General features: G+C 42.1%; 1 protein-coding gene across 2 annotated transcripts in view; it reads right to left on the bottom strand.

Annotated features, from left to right (window-relative positions):
- Window positions 1-5,766: 5,766 nt before the first annotated feature.
- The window catches only part of RSU1 (Ras suppressor protein 1), a 181,217-nt gene continuing 166,827 nt past the window's right edge, over window positions 5,767-20,156 (bottom strand). For both annotated transcript variants that reach the window (XM_054593145.1, XM_054593136.1), the window contains exon 9: window positions 5,767-6,621. In XM_054593145.1, coding sequence (XP_054449120.1) covers window positions 6,519-6,621 — 103 coding nt within the window. In that variant the 3' untranslated portion in view covers window positions 5,767-6,518. The remainder of the gene's footprint in view (window positions 6,622-20,156) is intronic.

The raw sequence follows: 20,156 nt of genomic DNA, 5'->3' as shown, positions 1-20,156 counted from the left end.
ACATGAGGAGCTGACACATTCCGTAATTAGTAGGTGATAAGCAGTTTTCCTAGAGACCTTTTCTGATAGCACTATATATTTAAATTTATTGGGGTGATATTGGTTAATATGATTATATAGGTATCAAGTGTACATTTCTATTATATGTGATCTGTATATTGCACTGGGTGCCGACCACCCAAAGTCAAATCATCTTCCATCACCACATATACCCCTCAGCCCCCTTTCCTCTGGTAACCACCATACTGTCGTTTGAATTTCAGTTTTATATGTGCCATAGTGAAATCGTATGTTCTTGACTTTTTTTGTCTGAATTATTTCACTTAATACATAATACTCTCAAGGTTCCTCCATGCTATCGCAAACAGCACTATTCCATCTTTTCTTATGGCTGAGTAGTGTACCATTGCATATAAGTGCCACATCTTATTTATCCAATCATCTACCAAAGGACACTTTGGTTGTTTCCATGTCTTCGCCACCATGGATAATGCTGCAATGAACATACGGGCACATATATCTTTGTGAGTAAATGTATTCAAGTTTTTCAGGTAGATTCCCAAAAGAGGGATTTCTGGGCCATATGGTAGTTCTATCCCTAATTTTTGAGAAACTGCCAGACTGTTTTCCATAGCGTCTGTACCAGGTTACATTCCCACCAGCACAGAGTTCCTTTTTCTTTAAAACCTCTCCATCACTTGTTGTTATCTGTCTTGTTGATAATAGCCATTCTAACAGGTGTGAGGTGGTATCTCATTGTAGTTTTGATTTACATTTCTCTCATAGCTGGTGAAGGTGAGCATCTTTTCATGTATCTGTTGGCCACCTGTATGTCTTCTTGGGAGCGGTGTCTGTTCAGGTCCTCTGCCCATTTTTTAATTGGCTTGTTTGTTTGTTTGGTGTTGAGTTGTATGAGTTCTTTATATATTTTAGATACTAACCCCTTGTCAGAGCTACTGTTTGCAAGTATCATCTCCCATTTGGTTGGCTGAATTTTTCTTTGTTGGCATTTAGTATTTTATTTCAAAAAAATACATGCTCATTATAGAAAATTTGAACAAAATAAGTATAAAGTAAAATTAAAAAATCTTTAAGTACCACAGAGATCATTTATCAGCTGTAAAATTCCAGTCCCTTTCATTTTTATGCACATACATATTACAAACAAAATTTCTTTTTTATACAACTGGGACTGATGTTATATAGTTTTTAAAATCTTGTCTTACCTAACTGGATGCTATAACTATTGCCCTTTGCCATTAGATATCATTCAACATTTTTAATGTCTTCAAAAAAGTTTACCATGTGAATACATCACAATTCACCTTTCTTCCATTGATGGGCATTTAGCTTTTCTCCATGTTTCCACTGCTAGAAGGGCAACTTTCAAATAGTTCTTTGTGTGCATCTCTGATAAATTGCTCAGGATAAATTCCTAGAAATTAAAATTCTAAAGTTTTGCTACTTATAACTAGACAAGGATGTCCACTATCACTACTTCTATTCAACACAGTATTGGAAGTCCTAGCCATAGCAATCATACAAGGCAAAAAAAAAAAAAAAAAAAAGCATCCAAATTGGGGAACAAAGAAGTAAAACTTTCATTATTTACAGGTGACATGATACTATATATAGAAAACCCTAAAGACTGTACCGAAACATTATTAAACCAATATATGACTTCAGGACAGTTGCAGGATACAGAATCAATACCAAGGCACATCATAATTATTTTACCCAGGATTAAAGATAAGGAGAGAATCTTAAAAGCAGCAAGAGAAAAGCAGACAGTTACCTACAAAGGAGTTCCCGTAAGACTGTCAGCTGATTTCTCAAAAGAAACCTTGCAGGCAAGAAGGGGCTGGAAAGAAATATTCAAAGTCATGAAAGACAAGGACCTGCATCCAGGATTACTCTATCCAGCAAAGCTATCATTTAGAATGGAAGGGTAGATAAAGAGCTTCCCAGAGAAGGTCAAGTTAAAGGAGTTCATCACACCAAGCCCTTATATGTTAAAGGGACTTATCTAAGAAAAAGGAGATTATCAAAACTATGAACAGTAAAATGACAATAAACTTACAGCTCTGAACATATGAACCTAGAAAGAAACAAAAACAAACTAAGCAAACAACTAGAACAGGAACAGAATCACAGAAATGGATATCGCATGGAGGGTTATCAGTGGGGTGGGGGGAGAATAGGGGGAAAGGTACAGGGAATAAGAAGCATAAATGGTAGGTACAAAATAGACAGGGGGAGGTTAGTATAGGAATAGTATAGGAAATGGAGAAGCCAAAGAATTTATATGTACAACCTATGGAGGGCTCTTGGGGGGGGGGGTTCAGGGTGGGAGGGAATAAATGGGAGAAAAAATGGGATGACTGTAATAGCATGATCAATAAAATATACTTTAAAAATAAAAATTTAAAAAAATCTGTTGCTTTTCTAAATGCCAATAATGAACAATCAGAAGATATTAAGAAAACAATCCCATTTATAACTGCATCAAAATGAATACCTAGAATATGCAGAGGTCAGCAGAAGAAATGCCTGCCTGAATGTGGTTGGTAGGGTAACACTATGGGTGTAACAAATTAGTTTTTATTTCAACATTTCACCTAAAATTTCATATGGTGGCCTGAGTGTGATATTCTTATATTATAGACTTACATGCTTATGATTTTGTAATAAAAAAAGGGCATTATCTGTGCCAGAACCTGTATTTAACCAAAAAGGTGATGGACTTATACTCTAAAAACTATAAGGCATTGAATAAAGAAACTGAACAAGATAGTAATAAATGAAAGAATTTATATAGGTAAAATGCCTATATCCAAAGTAATATACAGATTCAATGCAACCTCTATTAAGATACCAATGCCATTCTCAATTAGAACTAATCCTAAAATTTACATGGAACCACAAAAGAGGAGGCATGCTCCCAGATATCAAACTGTACTGCAAAGCTAGAGTAATCAAAAAAGTATGCTACTGGCATAAAAACAAATATATAGATGAATAAAATAGAGCATAGAGCACAGAAACAAATCCTCACTTACAAGGTCAGTTAGTCTATGACAAAGGAGGTATGGATATATAATGAGGTACAGACAGTCTCTTCAGTAAGTGGCATAGGCAAAACTAGGCAGATATGCAAGGAAATGAAACTGGACCACTTATACCATATACAAAAATAAACTCAAAATGGATTAGAGACTTAAATGTAAGACCCAAAACCATAAAACTACTAGAAGACATACACAGTAAACTCTGTGACAATGGTCTTAGTAATATCTCTTTGGATATGTCACCTTGGCAAGAGTAACCAAAGAAAAAATAAATGGGACTACATCAAACTAAAAAAAAAAAAACTGCACAGCAAAGAAAACCATAAACAAAACAAAAAGACAACCTACTGGAGAGGATATTTGCTAATGATATATTTGATAAAAAGGTTAATATCCAAAACATAAAGGAAACTCATATAGATTAACACACCCTTTAAAAAAAAGTCTGCAGAGGACCTAAATAGACATTTCCCAGAAGAGGACATACGGATGGCAAACAGACTTATTTGATGCTCGACATCACTAATCATCAGGGAAATGCAAATTAAAACCACAGTGAAATACCTCACACGTGTCAGAATGGTCATTATCAAGTAAAAAGTGCTGGCAAAGATGTGATGAAAGGGAACCTTTGTACACCTTCTGGTGAGATTGTAAATTGGTGCAGCCACTGTGGCAAGCAGTATTGAGGCGTCTCAAAAAATTAAAAATATAGCTGCAATATAATCTAGCAATTCCACTTCTGGGTACTTATCTGAAGAAAACAAAAACACTAGTTAGAAAAGATATATGCACCTCTATGTTAATTACAGCAGCATTTACAATAGCCAAGAGATAGAAGCAACCTAGATCAATAGATGAGTACACACACACACACACACACACACACACACGCAATGGAATATTACACTGCAGTAAAAAGAATGAAATCTTGACATTTGCAACAACATGGATGGAACAGGAGGGTATTGTGTTAAGTGAAATCAGTAAGAGCGAGCAAGAGAAATGCTGTATGATCTCATTTATATGTTGAATCTAAAAAAAAAACCATAAATGAATAAATAAGATTAAACAGACCTACAGAAATAGAGAACAAACTGATGGTTGGCCAAGGGAAGGAGGTGGGGGATGAGGATTTAAAAAATGACACTAGAAAAGTGGATCAGAGTTAAAATACAAGAAACTCTTTTTAAAAAAGAAGTATTTGCACCCCTTTGTTCCGTTCTTTTGTTCTTCCCAGTTATCAAAACTAGCATCTTCAAGTAGAAATCTCATTTTTTTGCAGAAAAAGTTCTGGTACTTATTGTCAAATTGTTACCACTTACCTGAAATTTTTATTCCCAATAGCAATGTGTAAGAAAGTTTATCTCATGTTAGTCCTCTAGCACTTAATATTATTTAAATATTTGCACATTTTCATTGTTACATATTTCTTGATTTTGCTTTGATTTGTATATTTTTGATTACTAGTGAGTCTGGACTTTTTCACATTTTTGGAGATATTTCCTCCTGTGGATTTCTGTGTATTAGCCATATTTCTATCTAGAGTGTTCATCTTTTAAAAAATTATTCGTAAGAGTGTACTGATATATTTACTAAATATCACAATAAACTAAGTATCACATATAATTTATTTTGCTTTGTTGCTAGTTTAATTTTAGATGACGTCTTTCCAATCAACAGGAGAAGCATCATTCTTCCTCTTGCAATTTCAGGAGCTAAAATATCAATTAAAAAGATTAGACTGAGGCAAAGACTGCACCTAGAAAAATTATTATCAACCCTGCTCCCAAACAGTTGGTGGCAGCTGGGGACTCCTCTTCCCACAGCCTGTGTTCTACCAGGGGGTGATCCAGAAATAAGAGGTGCGGATGTTGATTGGTGGCCTCTCTGATTCATACATTACCTAGGTAACTCAGGATTTTCGTTGTTTTGATTTTGGCTTTATTCACGTTCCAGCAGTCCTGGCCTTGGGGGTTCAACGGTGAAAGGAGATGATGTACCATCATCTGAGAGTACGTTTCATCTTCACACACCTTTTGTGTCCAGGCATTCTGGTGTTGGCAGCGCTCTTAGCACAAGAATCCTATTTGGATATATTTTCACTTCCATGCATATTAGTGCTGATAAGAACACAGCTGCCTATCACAGCTGTTAAACAACTGATGTTGGATAACTCTGCGAATGCAGTTTCTACACAGGGTGTGGTGTAGAGTGTGCACATTTACACAACTTATTTGGCATCACTAAGTCCCCTTAGAAGACTGCTTTGGTAGGAGCTGATTTTTCTGCCATGACAAGAAACATACTTGAGTTTTCTCTCCATTTTACAGTTCTTGATTACCAGCCATGGGCAGAAATCACCATTTCTTCAGCTAAGAAATGCTGCTTTCCAAAATACTTTGGCAGAATCTCCCAGAGATTTGTTTTTCTGCTCCTTCCTAAATTAGCAAGTCTTCAAAGGAAAAAAAAAAAAAAAAAAGCTGACAAATTGATGGAGAAAAAAACTAGCTCTAATTCTGCATTTTTTTTTCATGGAAAGTTTCAGAGTTTATGATCTATAACTAATAGATGTGGACAAGTGGACAAGAAAATTTTGGGAAAAAATGTGTATACAGCCCAAGATCATATTGTTCTTTATTTAAAAAGCAACACGTGATATGTATTTAAGACTTTATTAAAATCATTTGTAAGTTAACATAATATCTCAGTGTTTAAGAAAAATTTTTAATAAAGCAAAAGAATGAGCTATGTGAATAAACAGAAGAATGAACAGTGTTAACTGTGACATTTAAATGATTACATGATTTAATCATTCTTTGGATAATAAGCTGCTTTGTGAACATCTATTCAAGGAACTGAAACCTGTGCCCACTATGGAATTTGCAGTTGAATTAGAACTTTGTTTCCTGCCTTTGGTAATTTTAAGAAAACAAGTGGAAATGGTTTTAAGAACTTAAACAAACCTGCCACTTACCAAAAGAAATGAAAAGGTAAGGAGGTAGGCTCTAGGAAGAAAGGTGAAAAGAAAAACACACACGCACATATACACACATTGTACAGATGACCATTGAACAATACAGGGGTTAGAAGTGCCACCCCTCTCATAGTTAAAAACCCACATGTAACTTCTGACTCCCCCAAAACTTTATTACTAATGGCCTACTGTTGACCAGAAGCCTTACTGAGAATATAAACAGTTTATTAACACATATTTTGTATGTTATATGTATTATATACTGCATCCTTAGAATAAAAGAGAAAAATATTATTAAGAAAATCATAAGGAAAATATATTTATAACATTCATTGAAGGAATTCCATGTATAAGAGGACCCTCTCATTTCAAACCTGTATTGTTCAAGGGTTAACTGTATTTGTGGGGCGGAGCAAGACAGAACGGAAGTAATAACGAGAAAGGTGAAGAGAAGTCCAGGCCATGCCAGCCCCTTATTTGTTCTTGGCTGTCAGGGGTTTCCGGCTGATCTTTTTCGATTTGTCATTATTTTTCTTCGGTGGTTCCGGGTTTGCCTGCATGTGTCTGCCGTAGAGACTGAAAAGAGAGAGGGAAAAACTGTGAGATTTACCTCACTGACACAGACAAGCTTCCATTGATAGAGGTTGAAACAACAGATTCATGTCCAGGAATAGTCAGTAAGTCAAAAGATGAGAAAATCAAAAGATCACTTCTGCTTTTCTCTGGGTCATACACTGTATTTAGTAATTAAAAATTCTCTCTCTCACACACACACACGGCACTCTAGGAGGCTGAATTCTGGATGAGTCTCTTGTAATTTCACAGTCACTGGGCTGGATACGAAAACACCCAAGGAAGAGAGATATAGGACTATAAGAACTGATAATGCTCAGCCCGACATTCCAGGCTGAAGCTCCAAAGGCTGTGAATGTTTAAGTCGACAATGACAAAAATTCGATAGAACTGAGCAGACAGAGAGTCCATTTAGTGAAAAGTGAGCACCGTGCCTGGCCTCAAAGCCCAGGGGCTGGATAATGTGACAGGGAGCAATGGTGTCCGAGCCGCGGTGGCTGCTCTTGTCTGATTGATAGTGTTGGCGTGACGACCACACATCAATGTCATGTTAATAAGTACCGCTGATTAAATGTTGACAAAGTACCCTACAATTACGGCGGATGGCACTCATCGCAGAGCAAACTAGCTCTGTGGCTGAGAGGACTGAACTGAAGAGCAGAGAGTAATTTATCGATAATTTATGAGTAATTCTCATTAAACTAAATTAAAAGCCATCTTAAAATAAATACAGCTCAACCTCAACTCCCCTTATTGATATAATTGTGTCCCTGGAGAGCCCGGTAGGTGTCTCAGTTTCTGTAGAGGAAAGGTATTGCCTGACTCTGCTTGTTGCAATGACTTGTGCCCAATGAACAAGGGTTGACACAAAGACCGACCTCCCTCTACAAGTTCCGCCTTGTTCCAAGGTCCACTCAAGGACGCGACGCCCTCTCCCGAGGCTTGCATTTTGCCAGGCACACAGTGGGACACTACTTGGCATGTGCCTGTCTTTTGAGAACACTGTGGTTGATGGCCTGAGGACTGGACCTGGCACACAAGGTTGGTCCACTGATCAAGTGCTTGGGGAAAGTTGGACACTAGGGCTCTGAGAGATGATCCTGTATTCTATCTTCTCCATAGGATTCCAAGCATCTCCTTAAAAGTGGCCTGAGCAGGTTCCAACAGTGGTCATGAAGGTAAGTCTCTGCTCCCAAGGAGCTTAGGACGCAGAGTCTGAGTTGGCGGTAGGCAGACCAGAAGCTGGAGAAGGTAGGTTCAGCAGGGACTGGGATGTCCTCCGGTAAAGCGGGAGCCATCTCTTGGGTCAAAGAGATACCACATGTCCTGGACAGGTCACAGTTGAACCTGCAAATTAGCTTTCAACTTCTGTAATTTAGCTTAGACTTTTCACTAATCTAATGGAGAGAGAAGGCCAGGCCTACTCAGCCCAACACTGGCTCCACAGGGAAAACGCCTCTGTCTTCAAGAGAACCTGCTACCCGGGAAAATGGATCTTTAAACCCACATTTGCCCCTCTCCCTCACACTTTGAAAAGGGCCACAGGTGTCACGGACACCAGGGGCCAAGGATCCCAGATAAAGAACCACTGATTCAGGAAAAGAGGAAAGTCAAGTCAGTCCTCAACCCTGTCGTGACTGCCTCCACCCTAGTGAGGTCCCTGTCCTAATCCTGGAACCTAGGACTGTCACCTTACATGGCAAAAGGGATCCTGCAGAGGTGAGTAAATACAAGATCCTGAGATGGAAAGTTTCCTACATTATCTGGCAGGGGGGCTCAACCTGTGCACCCTCTTCTCTCACCCTCCAGCATCTCTTGCAGATGCATCTAACAGGCAGAGGAAACCCTGGGCCAAAGCAGATTGGTTGGTTATACTCCTTGATCACACACCCGCAAACACACTTACGGTCCACCAGCGCTGCCCCTCTCCTCCTCCTAGGATGCTGCTTCCTTAAGCTCCAGGGTTTCCTGCCTCAGTGTTAGGCTGGAAGGAGGCCTATGGTCTCCGGGCTCCTCTCCCTTGGCCCAAAGCAAAGCTCTGCATTCCCGCGGTCCCAGGATCCTCAGTTATCCAGCTTTCTCCCAGCTTCATGTATCTCCCCTCCATTTTCCAAGTCCTTATCCCCATAAGTGATAAAACTATACACGTTTTACAGACAACATCGAACTTTAAGGGTTACACAAGTTCACACAAATACAATGCCATGCTTCCTGCACGTGGAAATGCAGCAGTACTGAGGTGCTAGAGGGGTGGTATGGACAAAAAAACGAGGTTGGAGGAAGGAGAGATCTGACGCGGGCCTGAAATGCACCATGTCCTGAACCGGCAGGCACAGAAGGCTTCCCGGGAAGGGGTGGGGTTACCTGGGCCCTGATGGTGGCCATCTAGCAAAGTCATTTCAGAAGGGGGTTCAGAAGCTCTCAGGACTCAGCAAGCCTTCTCTTTTTAGGAGGGAACTTTAAAGTTCCCAGTTGCCATTCCTGCCCTTTTCTATGCAGACCCCACTGTGTGCCTGAAGTTCCTGGGACTACATAGCAAGTCATTACAAATGGCCAGATGGACAGTGCTCCTGAACTTGATGCTTACATCCTGGTTTGCCATTTCCTAGTTGTTGACTCTGGGCAAACGATTAGCATCCCTCATGCCCACCATGCCTCGGATCCTCCATGTGTAAAAACCAAAACAAAACAAAAACAAAGAACAAACAAACAAACAAAAAATGGTGTGGTTTTCCTTGCAGGGTGGCCATGGTAGTTAAATAAGTCAGCACCATGAAAAGCCCTATTGCAAGTGCCCAGCAAACGCCTATTGAAAAATAGGACTGACATGGGGTTATACTTGGAGTGATTAAATACAGATAATTATAAGATTACTTTACTTCTTAAGGGCTTTTTCCTCTGAAAAAAAATAACATGGTATTTTCTATCAATGCCAAATCCCCAAGCATCTCTGGAAGAAAGGTTTTAATCCTCTTTGAAGAAAGCAACTAAGGCAGAGCTAAATGCAGCGCCCCACTTCCTCGGTGAGTCACCGCAGAGCCAGTCTGACACTGCCCTTCCTTCTCTGTGTGATCCTTCCACTCCTCCAGCTCAGTGGGCAGAGATGTAAGGAGGCACTTTACTAAATGGCCATTGCCACATGGAGACATCACTGTGGCAGAGGATGAGGACAAGTGCCTCAGGGTCCAAAGCCTTGGACTCCATTACTGCCTATACCAGCGATTAGCCATGGGCCTCCACCTGGGAAGTGTGGCAGGCAGGATAATGCCCCCTAAATGTCCACACCCTCATCCCTGAAACCTGTGATATATTACACTGCGAAAAGGACTTTGCAGAGGTGATGGAGTTAAGGATGTGTAGCTGGAAATATTAACCTAGATAATTTGGGTGGTTCCAAAGTAACCACAACAGTTTATCAGAGGGAGGCAGGAGGGTCAGAGTCTGAGAGAGATCTAAGCCTGTGACTCTGCTGGCTTTGAAGATGGAGGAAGGGGCTACAACCCAAGGAATGCAGATGGCTTCTAGAAGCTTCCAGAAGGAAACGCATTCTCCCCTAGAGCCTCCAGAGGATGCGACCCTGTGGATACATTGGTTTCAGACTTCTCTCTCTAGGACTGTGAGATAATACATTTGTTTTGTTTTCAGACACCAAGTTTGTTGTAATTTGTTACAGCAGCAATAGTGACAGTAAGTGAAACTCTCTGGGCCTACACAGGAAAGCCCATCAGGAAGATCTTGCTTAATTTCAGTAAAAAAAAGGAAAAAAAAAAAAGAAATTTTCTGGGGTAGCAGCTCATTGAAAAGAAGGAGGAAAAGTTAAAAATTAACTTTCAGAAAGGACACAAAGTGTACCCGAAGGAACAATGGGCACTGCTTCCACCTAAAGGATGGTTACAGGCTGGCAAACTGTCCCCTCTTTACGGTAGTCAGACCAGACAGTCCCCAGCCCCTCCATTCTCTGAAGCTAACACCAAAGACTCATGTTCTGAATGCATCTGGGATTAATTTAAGGAGGGCCAAGGAGGGTCACTGAGTGATGACACAGAGAACTCAATGACATTAAAAGAAGTTTTATTGTGTGCCGTTCCTAAGAGGAGGGGGCACGTCGCACCATGCAGGGCCATGTGGAGGAGATCAGGGTCGGTCAGGAGGCAGAGGGAACGAAGGAAAGAGTCTGGCCCAGAGCCTTTACGGTGGTTTCATGGAAAGGAATGAGTGAGGCAGAGTAGGCAAGTTCGAGAGAGTTCAAGACTGGATAGTTTGAATAATTTCAGTGGCCTCCAGACCTCAGGATGGTCTCCAATTGTCCACAACCAGGGAGAGGGGAAACACTGCCTTGGAGTGTGTGCTTTAGGTAAAGGGGGCGGTCGGGGGGACAGGCTGTGGAGTGGCTGGTTTGTGCGCGGAAGGCACCCTTGCAGGCATGCTGGCTGCCCTCTCTAGGAGTTCGCTAACCTGAGAAGGGCAGTCTCTCCCCAGCCAGCAACACCCCCTTGTGTCAAAGCCTCATAAAATATAACAAATAAAAAACATGCTTAATTAATATAGCCTACAGACTTTGGGATGGATTTTTGTCCTCCTGACTACCCCATAGCCTCCCCTCACGAAGCGCTTTCCTCCTTAGGGGTTTGGTGACCATAGTTGCTGGACCTGTTCCTTCTGCCTCCTCCCCCTGGGGAAATCCTAGGTATCTTTGAGACCGCAGTGCACGGCACTTCCCACACTTCCCTTACTTCCCTTAGTGCTCTGCTCAGGGGGCACCTGCCCCACCCTGCCCTGAGGATCCCAGAAAACAGGCCCAGTCTTCACTCACCTCTCATTCCCATTCCCTGCTTGGCTCTGACCGACGGGTGACTTTGGGAAAGTGAGTGACTTGCCACAATCTGAGGTCCTCATTTGAAAAATGAGAATGAAAACTTCCAGCTACCTCACAAGGCTTTGGAGAAGATTAACTCAGACATGGAAAAGGTCTTGTCTGTTCGGGCACATAACAGGCGTTCCAGGACGGCAACAGCTGCCGGATGCTCCCGCGACGGTCCGTGGCTCAGGCTCAGACGGCCAGTTCCTTCCACTTCTCAGATGCTCCTCCACACACAGAGCACAGCCAGGAACGCCACTCTGCCATCAGGCCCCTTCTCAGGGAGGGTTCTGGTGGGCACCGAAACCTGCTATGCCAGCCTGAGTGCTGACAACGGGAGCCGGGCTCCAGGTCACCAAACGGGCAGCCGCCACCAGTGGGCAAACTGTTTAACCCAGAAAATGAAGGCCACCTATGGCAGAGTCTTAGAAAATCTTCTCTCCCTCGAAATCTGAGATTTATAGATGGTAATTGGGAGATGATTAAGGAGGGGGAAAATCAGCAAAGAACAATCTAAAGTGACAGGAAGGGATCAATTACGCTTAGGAGTCTGATGAACTGGCTTCTGTCGCTAAAGGGAAAATGGAAGGCGAGGTGCATGCGAATGCTCTCGCTGTGGGAGGTGGGTGAGCCATGGCTACTGGGCCACAAGGGCTGTCCATTAGTCCCTTTGGGACGGGCCCTGGCCTGAAGAGTCGCCCGAAAACTCCCTGCCAGCGGCCAGCATTAGAGGAATCATCATGAAATGATTCCAGGGACTTCCGGGGCCACCAGGCTGACCCTTTCAGAGGCACCTTGTGAAAGCAGCCGCACAGTGGCCCATGTAAGCTCATGCCACTGAGCACTCCTGCCTGTCGACACCTAAGATTGCACAGCAAAAAATTTCCAGTCCACTAGAATCAGAATAAATTTTGCAACAAATACTGTATTAGCAGGATGACATGATGCTTCCATACATGGATAGTAACTTTGATCTACTGTGCACATCTTCACTTTTAGAGATCCAAGGGTCTCTTGCAGACTCTCAGCCCCTCTATGGCCGTAGCAATGAAGACCAGTGCAGACTGTCCCATTCCTTCTTGAAAATTTCCTCTCTCGGTTGCAATGCACTGTCCTGGTTGATATTCTCTCTGGGCTTCTTTGGTCGGTGTTTTTCTGCAGTTCTCTCTTTGTGCTCTCTTCCCCAGAACAATCATCTGATTTTTAGCTTCAGTGATAACCTCTGAGTGGTAGCCTTTCACGTCACCAGCATCCTTGGCCCCTGCTGTGGCTTATTCTCACTTGGACACTTTGCTCTTAAACCCAACCAATACACGGAAGAGTGCTTTACCCCGACTTCTGCGGCCTGCACCTCTAAGTCTCCAGACCTTCAGGATCAAAACTGAAGTTACTGAAGTCATTTTGACATCTGCCTCTTTCTTCCATCACCCCATGAATCAGTTTGAAGGACACTCCCTCTGCAAAAGACATTCTTAGCCTGAAAGTATCTGAAACTCTAAGCAAAGCTTTATTTTTTGGCTGAAGGAAAAATAGTTTTCATAAGCCTCTGAAAAGGTTCATAACTCAGTGGATTAATTAGTCCCTTTATGGTGTGTATGTTTATTTTAGATATCCTATAATCTTCCCTGTTCTCTTTTTCTCCTACGCTCATCGAGGCCCCTCTTACACGGTCATTGGATTATTATAATGGGTCCCTTCTTGGTCTCCCTGATGCTGATCCATTCCCTCCTCTACTGTGCCCTACATACAAGTGACAGAATAATCTGTCCTTGGTTTATATATGGAAAACAGCATCTACTGCTCATGGCATCAAGTACTCAGCTTGGTACGTGGCATACAGCAGCCACAGGATGTGCCACACCACACTTCACTTATCCGCCCTCACCTCTCTGTTCCCTAACACACTTGAGTACAGTAAGGCTGGTGTGGAGACAAGCAGTGTGGAGGGTAGGAAAGGGGGATCAAGTGTGAGTTCTGCCACGCATTAGCTGAGTACCTTATTGCACCTCTTTCTAGAATATCTATTATCTTAGCTGGCAAATGGGAATATCTGCACATGTCTGCCTCTCAGGTGTATCAGTCAGACTGGCTTTGGTTCACTGAAGTGCTGTGAAAAATACAAACATGCTAAATGAACCCGAGGCCTGGGATTAGCCCCTCCCACTCGCCAACACTCCATTTGGTCTGTTTTTTTGCTGATCTGTTACTATTGCTTGGCATGCCTGCCTGAGTTCCTCCTGTAATTCAGGTCTCGTCCGTATTTTTAGGCTCTTCACGGCCCTTCTACCTCCTCCCCCTTCACAAAATGCTGTGGGGTTTATTGGGGTTTTACCACTAAGCCCTTGATGATCCATAAAGATTCCTGCTCCTGGCTTGTTATCTCAAAGCACTAGGCGAGCACCTTTATGGTGACGCATTACCTGTGGCTACCACTCACTCAGCATTCACTGTCACAGCAACCCACGAAGGGGCAGCTTGCCTTGTCTTCATTTTTCAAATGAGGAAACTGAGACTTAGCAAGTTTAGGCCCTGATCCAACGCAGGCAATCACTCCCAAAGATCAAACTCTTTAATTCACCAAGTTATCTTTTCTCCCATTTTTGTAAATTTCTGTTTTGTCTTCTTAATAAGCTGCCCGTTTTCTTGAAGGCAGACTTCACCTCTTTTGTATTCTATATAGTCACTCAAAACACTGCTAGGAGCACATTGTGTGCTTTGTAAACATTGTGTTTCAGAATGCCAGGTATATGAGATGTACAATATGCTGTTCTTAAGTCATTTGCTCATGTCATCTGCCTCCTTTTTGTTATTTTGAGGGTTTCCGTGGGAAGTCCTTATATAGACCAAGAAAAGGACCAGTTTTAAAATCCCAATATATGGCCAGTGACAATAATAAAGAGAAATAATTTTGTTTATAATCTGCAATCTTATGGTAGGATGCTAAATTTAAAATCTCCACAAATAAATCTGTGGACAAAGTGTGAAGCTGAGATTATAAATAAGCATCTGTAATAACTTTATTTATGCTATCTAGAAGCTATGAGGGGCTGGTGACAGAACTTTAGCACATATATTGTTGAGTCTTAAAGGAAAAAAAATTAAGTTAGCATATTCTTATGAGAAGTCTCATTAATTCAAAAGGCAATAGTTTTTTGGAGATAAAACCTCCGAGAGATGGTTCCTTGTAATCCACCAACCTCAGTATGTGTCTTCCACACTCACATTTCACATTATAACCCTCACTGCTCTCTGTCATCAACACACAGTATAGAAAAAAAGGATAAACACACATGTGCCAATGGCATTCATATAAATAGCTAGAAAATTTATAGTTGGCTTAGAACAGATAAGAAGCTATACAAAAATATAAAATATAAGGCAGATTTTAAAATATGCCATACATTCCAGACTTGCTATCTGCCCCCCACCACCCCCAGAAGGGAGAAATAAGAATTCTGGCAGAGCAAAACTAACAATCTCATGCACAAAAGATGCTCATTAAACTTCATCATCCTGTCTACTTTAATGATGCTTTTACTTAATAAAAATTCCCGGAGCAGTTGCAAGGATATTAGGCAAGGCCTTTGGTTATGTATCAGAGGTCCGAGCTGTCACCAGCAAGCATACAGTTCAGAGGTATGGTCTCTGGGGAAGGAGCAAATACAGCTTTCACAGAACACATGCAGAGAAAAATCAATAACTGCAGCTTGCTTCCCTGCTTAAGCATTTAAGAAAATAGGTAATCCTTTTAAATTAAACTGCAAAGTGCTAAATGTTGCAATTTCCAGAATAAACTAAAAGGAAACGAAAACAAGTCCAAGGGATTTTTTAGGTTCCTAAACAAGCTACTTCCTTAATAGATTTCACACCTGAAGATTGAAAAATATTATTTATAAAAAGAATTATTTTGTGATCTAATACTTGCATCTGCAGATTTTTAAAAAAGACATCGAACCACGTATGTTGCTATGTGTTTGTTAATACACAGATAGATATACAAACCTACTCATATATATGAGAAAGGGAAAAATGATTTTTATATTTGCACTTACTTCTTTCAAAAATGATTCCTAAAAAAACCCCCACTACTTTAAAATTCATTTACTTGAATCTGGCTTTCAAAGGTTATATAATAATTACCAAATAGATCCTTTAACATGGACAGCTGGATGGTACCACCATAAAATTGCTGCTTTTGTCCATATCATGTAACCCCTTTAAGTTTCACATCCTCAATACATTCTTGGCTGGAGAGATTACGGCAGTCAGGGCAAGAGTGAGGCACTACCCAAAATCTGAATCTAAAGACAACAAGACTGTCCTCTAGGTGTTGAATGACAATATTGACACAAAATGGATCAAACAGAAAGATGAAGTCACCCCAAATAATACCAGCACAACTCGAAGGCAAGCAAGACTTGACTATAACCAGAGCATGGGTATTAAAAAAACCAGAGATCATCTGCCCTTCAGAAGAGTGTCTGTGAGCGGCGCGGCGTGGTGAACGCTGGCAGTGGGAATCAAGCACCCCCAGAGCAAGGCAGAGAGCATCCGGGCTGTAGAAGCCCTGACAGGGCCATGTCTCCAAGAGGAAGCAGAGAAAAATGCGACGCCACCTCAGACGCGGAAGTGCTGACCTCGCCTGCATGGTCCAGATCTCCCCTTTCCCACCGCAACCCCCACTTCTCCAGCCCCAGCACAGGGCAAAGGAGTCAGGCCCTACCACTGCTGGGGTTTGCCCTCGCTAGGCCCTCTGTCTGAAAAGTTCTTCTCCGGGTCTCCCTGAGATGGGCACAGTCATCACCCCCATTTCACAGGTGAGGGGACAGACACACAGAGAGGTTAAAAGGCTTTGATGTGACACAGGCATTCTGCCGACTCCAGTCAGGCTATGTCGTCCCAGGGGTAGGGTCGCAACACGACAGTCTCAAACCTTTCCTTTGACTCGGGGCACAGTAACTGGCTTACACCCAAGTCTGAGGACAGTTTGAGCCAACAACAGAAATGCCTGGGGCCTTAGCGCCCAAACTGTTGGGAAGAAGAATACACTCCTTCCTGTTTTAATTAAATTAGGAGCCTGATCTGAGGCCAGCCATGTTATCATCTATGAAGAGAGCCTGCCTGGTAGAAAACCGCACAGACAAAGCAGAACTTGAAGATGCAGCGAGATGACGTCGAGCCCCGCTATCATGTCATGCCTGATGTCCACTGTGTCCTGGATGATTTCCAATATAAAACAACAAGGTAATCTCCACTGCTCTTAGGCTTTGTGCTCCTTGAGGAGAGGTCTTTTTTGCCCACATGATCTGTCTGTTATCACATTCATTTCCTTTACACCAGTGGTCACAATATAAAGACTGTGTTTATTTGCTTACTTGTTTCCAACTTGAACCTCATCGACCTTGTTTAGTATGCTCTGTGGCTGCTATGCCATGGGCGCGCAATGAATGTTTGCGGACTGACTGAATGACTGAAGGAGGTACTGGACGTGTCCAACGATGTGAGTGTCTTCTCAACTGGATCATTAGTGCCTCAAAACAGGGAGCATCTTAATCAGTTTGTTTCTCCAGTGCCTGCCACACAATAGCCACCCAGGAGATATTTACTGGTAGGAGAGGAGAATACCTTAGCCAAGGAACACTTCCCGATGTACTCAATTCCATGCTTATCAATTATCTATCAGTTTCCCATTTAGAGCTGTCCACTGAGAGAGTATGTGCTGTGCAGGCCAAGGGGCTGTTCGAATCTGGTTCCTACCTCAGTTTCTTATATGTTTTGCTCAGTTTCTGCAGGGCCCTGAGTCTGGAAGTCTTAGGGTACGTCTGAGAATGTAGTAAACGCATCACCATTTATTACTGAGGTCACTTGGGAGCCCAGCCTGTCATCCTCTCATGGAGATTTTCATTCACAGTACTGTGACCAGGGGTTTCCATTAAATTCCTTTAATGTACAATGGGCTTTTGTTGGATATTCATCATATCTGATATTAGTAAGAACCAGCTGAGGATAGTAATTGCTTATAAAAGAGAATTAAGTTAAAATGAACATCATAAAATCAGTCAGTTTTTTTTCCTTTCCTTTGTACAAACAAATTAAAAACCAGAATGGATTTTTATTATGGATATATAAGAGTCTTTCGGGTCTCACATGGAGCCTTCGTGAATGGCTCTAGGTTTTTCATGAGCTCTAAAATTATTAAGCTTATGATCACAGTAGCAAAATTCATGCAGCACTGACTATCCAGTAGCATTTCCACACGAAGCGTCTGTGGAATTTTCTATATATTGACTCCCTTAAACCTTACACAATTATCACATGGATGAAAGAAATCCTATGGGGTCCATATTTGTCCGGCGGCACTAGATATAAATAATGTCACAAACACCAATGCTTTATTTTTTCTTTCTTTTGTTTTTCGGATAAGGAAAAATGATAAAATAGAGAGACATCACTCCTCTTCCTTTTGTGGTTAACATTTTAGACTCTGCTCCTGGGACCATACTTTCCTCTCAGGTTCTCTCAGCCCAGGTGACTTGATAACTTGACCATGGCAGGTGACTCACGGATGAGTCAACAGAAAGCTGGACATCTCTTTAAATTTAAGTACAAACCTATAGTTCCAGAGTGCAGGGCAAGTAACACTGAATGAGACTCAGAAGACTTTGGGATTGATCCACAATCTGCGTTCCCCTAGTCAGAAAATTGGGCATGTGGACGTAAGCAGGTGGTTAGGTGTTGAGTGTGCGTGCCACCATTTGCCTTCACACACGCTGGGCGCTGGGTCAGACTGCACCCACTTAGACACAGCACTCGAGGCAACGGCCTCTACCTGGTCAGAGTCAGGCACTAGAACACTTTACACATGAAGCTTGTACAGCACTGTGCTTTTTATCAACTCATTTACCCTTAAGCAAAATCATGGTAACCAAAACCTTACTGGGCTCGCATCTCTAAGGTCCCTTCTATGTTCTGGCTGGGTCACAGCGTGCTGCCTGAGACTCTGGCTGGGTCACAGCGTGCTGCCTGACAGTTTAGGCAGCACTGTATCATTTGCCCCTCCTCCCTGTCCACCACAGATTTTCTCTGAGGTGAGTCACATTCTACCTACAGGCAGAGCAAAGAGATTAAAAAAATGACCTTAGGAGTTAAAACCAAAAAGCACCCATCTACCTTCAGGAGGACTTATCTGCACAGAGCTCTAGCCAGATGACTCGCACCCAGTGGATGCCAGGAAGAGCCAGCTGCAGGTAAAATCCTTTCACAACCTCTTGCCATTTCCCCGACAAAGTTGGACTCCCTCCCATAAGCAGGGCTCTCTCTGAAATGCCAAACCCCATTCCTGGAACACAACTTTTCAAGCTGATTTGTGCCTTCCCTTCATTCCTGATCCCAATCATGTACTGGTCAATGGTAAGGAGAGGCTGGCAGACTGGGAGAAGCCAGGCTTAGATGGGCAAAGGAACAAGTGGTATTTGGGAAGAACCCAACAGCTGTCAAAAGAATCATGGAAAAGACATCTGTGGGTGCTCAAGAGCAGACAAGTCTTCGGATCCCAACCTTTCTTTAGTTCAACTTTCATGTTATTGAATTTTGTGTAAAAAACATACTCCAAAAGGAATTAAAAATTTTAAAAATACTTCAGCCCTAATATATTAAGTAAATATTAATATATGGCATCTAATTCCTTCTAGTTTTTTAAAATCAGATTTTTAAGGGTCTCAGAAATTGATGGTCTCCGAGTGGAAGAAGGTTAAAAACTAAGATGTTTGTGGTTTAGTGCGTGAGTAAAAACAAGATAGTAGAAGATTCTGTGCATCAGCAGTAAATCTGGGTGGGGACACCCTGGGGACGCATCAAGAGGAGGGTTGGACTCTCTCTCGGGACTCAAGCCTTAGTTACTGGAGTCCCCCAACAGGCCCTGTCGACTCAGAGCAAAACTGTGGCTGTGGGTGGGGAGGGAAGAGCTAAAGCTTGTCACAACAGGCCTCGTCATCCAAGAATCTCAAGTGTTTCATCTAGGAATCTCACCCACAAAACACTCCTGAAAGGTGTCAGAGCATTCTAGATACAGAGGGGGAAAGCGAGGTGAAAGGCAAAGCCCGAGGCGGGCGTGCCCAACGACGGCCGCGTCTGCGCGGCACCTCCTGGGGCTGCTCTTCGTGATGGTTTCCAGTGCCTCCGTGGGCGTGGTCATGAGGTGGCCAGCAGGACAACACCTGGGTCAAGAATCACAGAGGGAACGCGTGCATAGCAGTTCTCTCAAATATTAACAAACCATGTCCTGTAAGAATTGATGCAAGCTGACTTACGTTCCCAGGGAAAATCATTCCCCCTGAATAGCTATTAATCACAAAAAAGATTTTTGCCTAACATATTTTACTGAGAATGGTAAAACAAGCCCATCTTAGTAGCTAGTACCTGCGATGTTAACTACTTACAGCGCGTTAATTTCCCACTAAGTATTTCAGAAAGCTACTTTTTAAAACTTATTTTAAAACACATATTAGTACTTCCAATTTATAGAAACATATTTCATACTTTCATATAACTACAGAATAGTTCTGTCCAAAATATGAGATCCACAAATGTAACTTTAATTTTTCTAGTAGCCACATTTAAAAAGTAAAAAGACACAGATGAAATGAACTCTAATAATATATTTTACTTAACCCAATATATC

This window comes from Pteronotus mesoamericanus, unplaced genomic scaffold (assembly GCF_021234165.1).
Source record: "Pteronotus mesoamericanus isolate MK-2021 breed Mesoamerican mustached bat unplaced genomic scaffold, CSHL_Meso_final contig_130, whole genome shotgun sequence".
NCBI lineage: Eukaryota > Metazoa > Chordata > Mammalia > Chiroptera > Mormoopidae > Pteronotus > Pteronotus mesoamericanus.
Note: the sequence above shows the minus strand (reverse complement) of the source record. Positions and strands in the feature narration are given on the sequence as shown.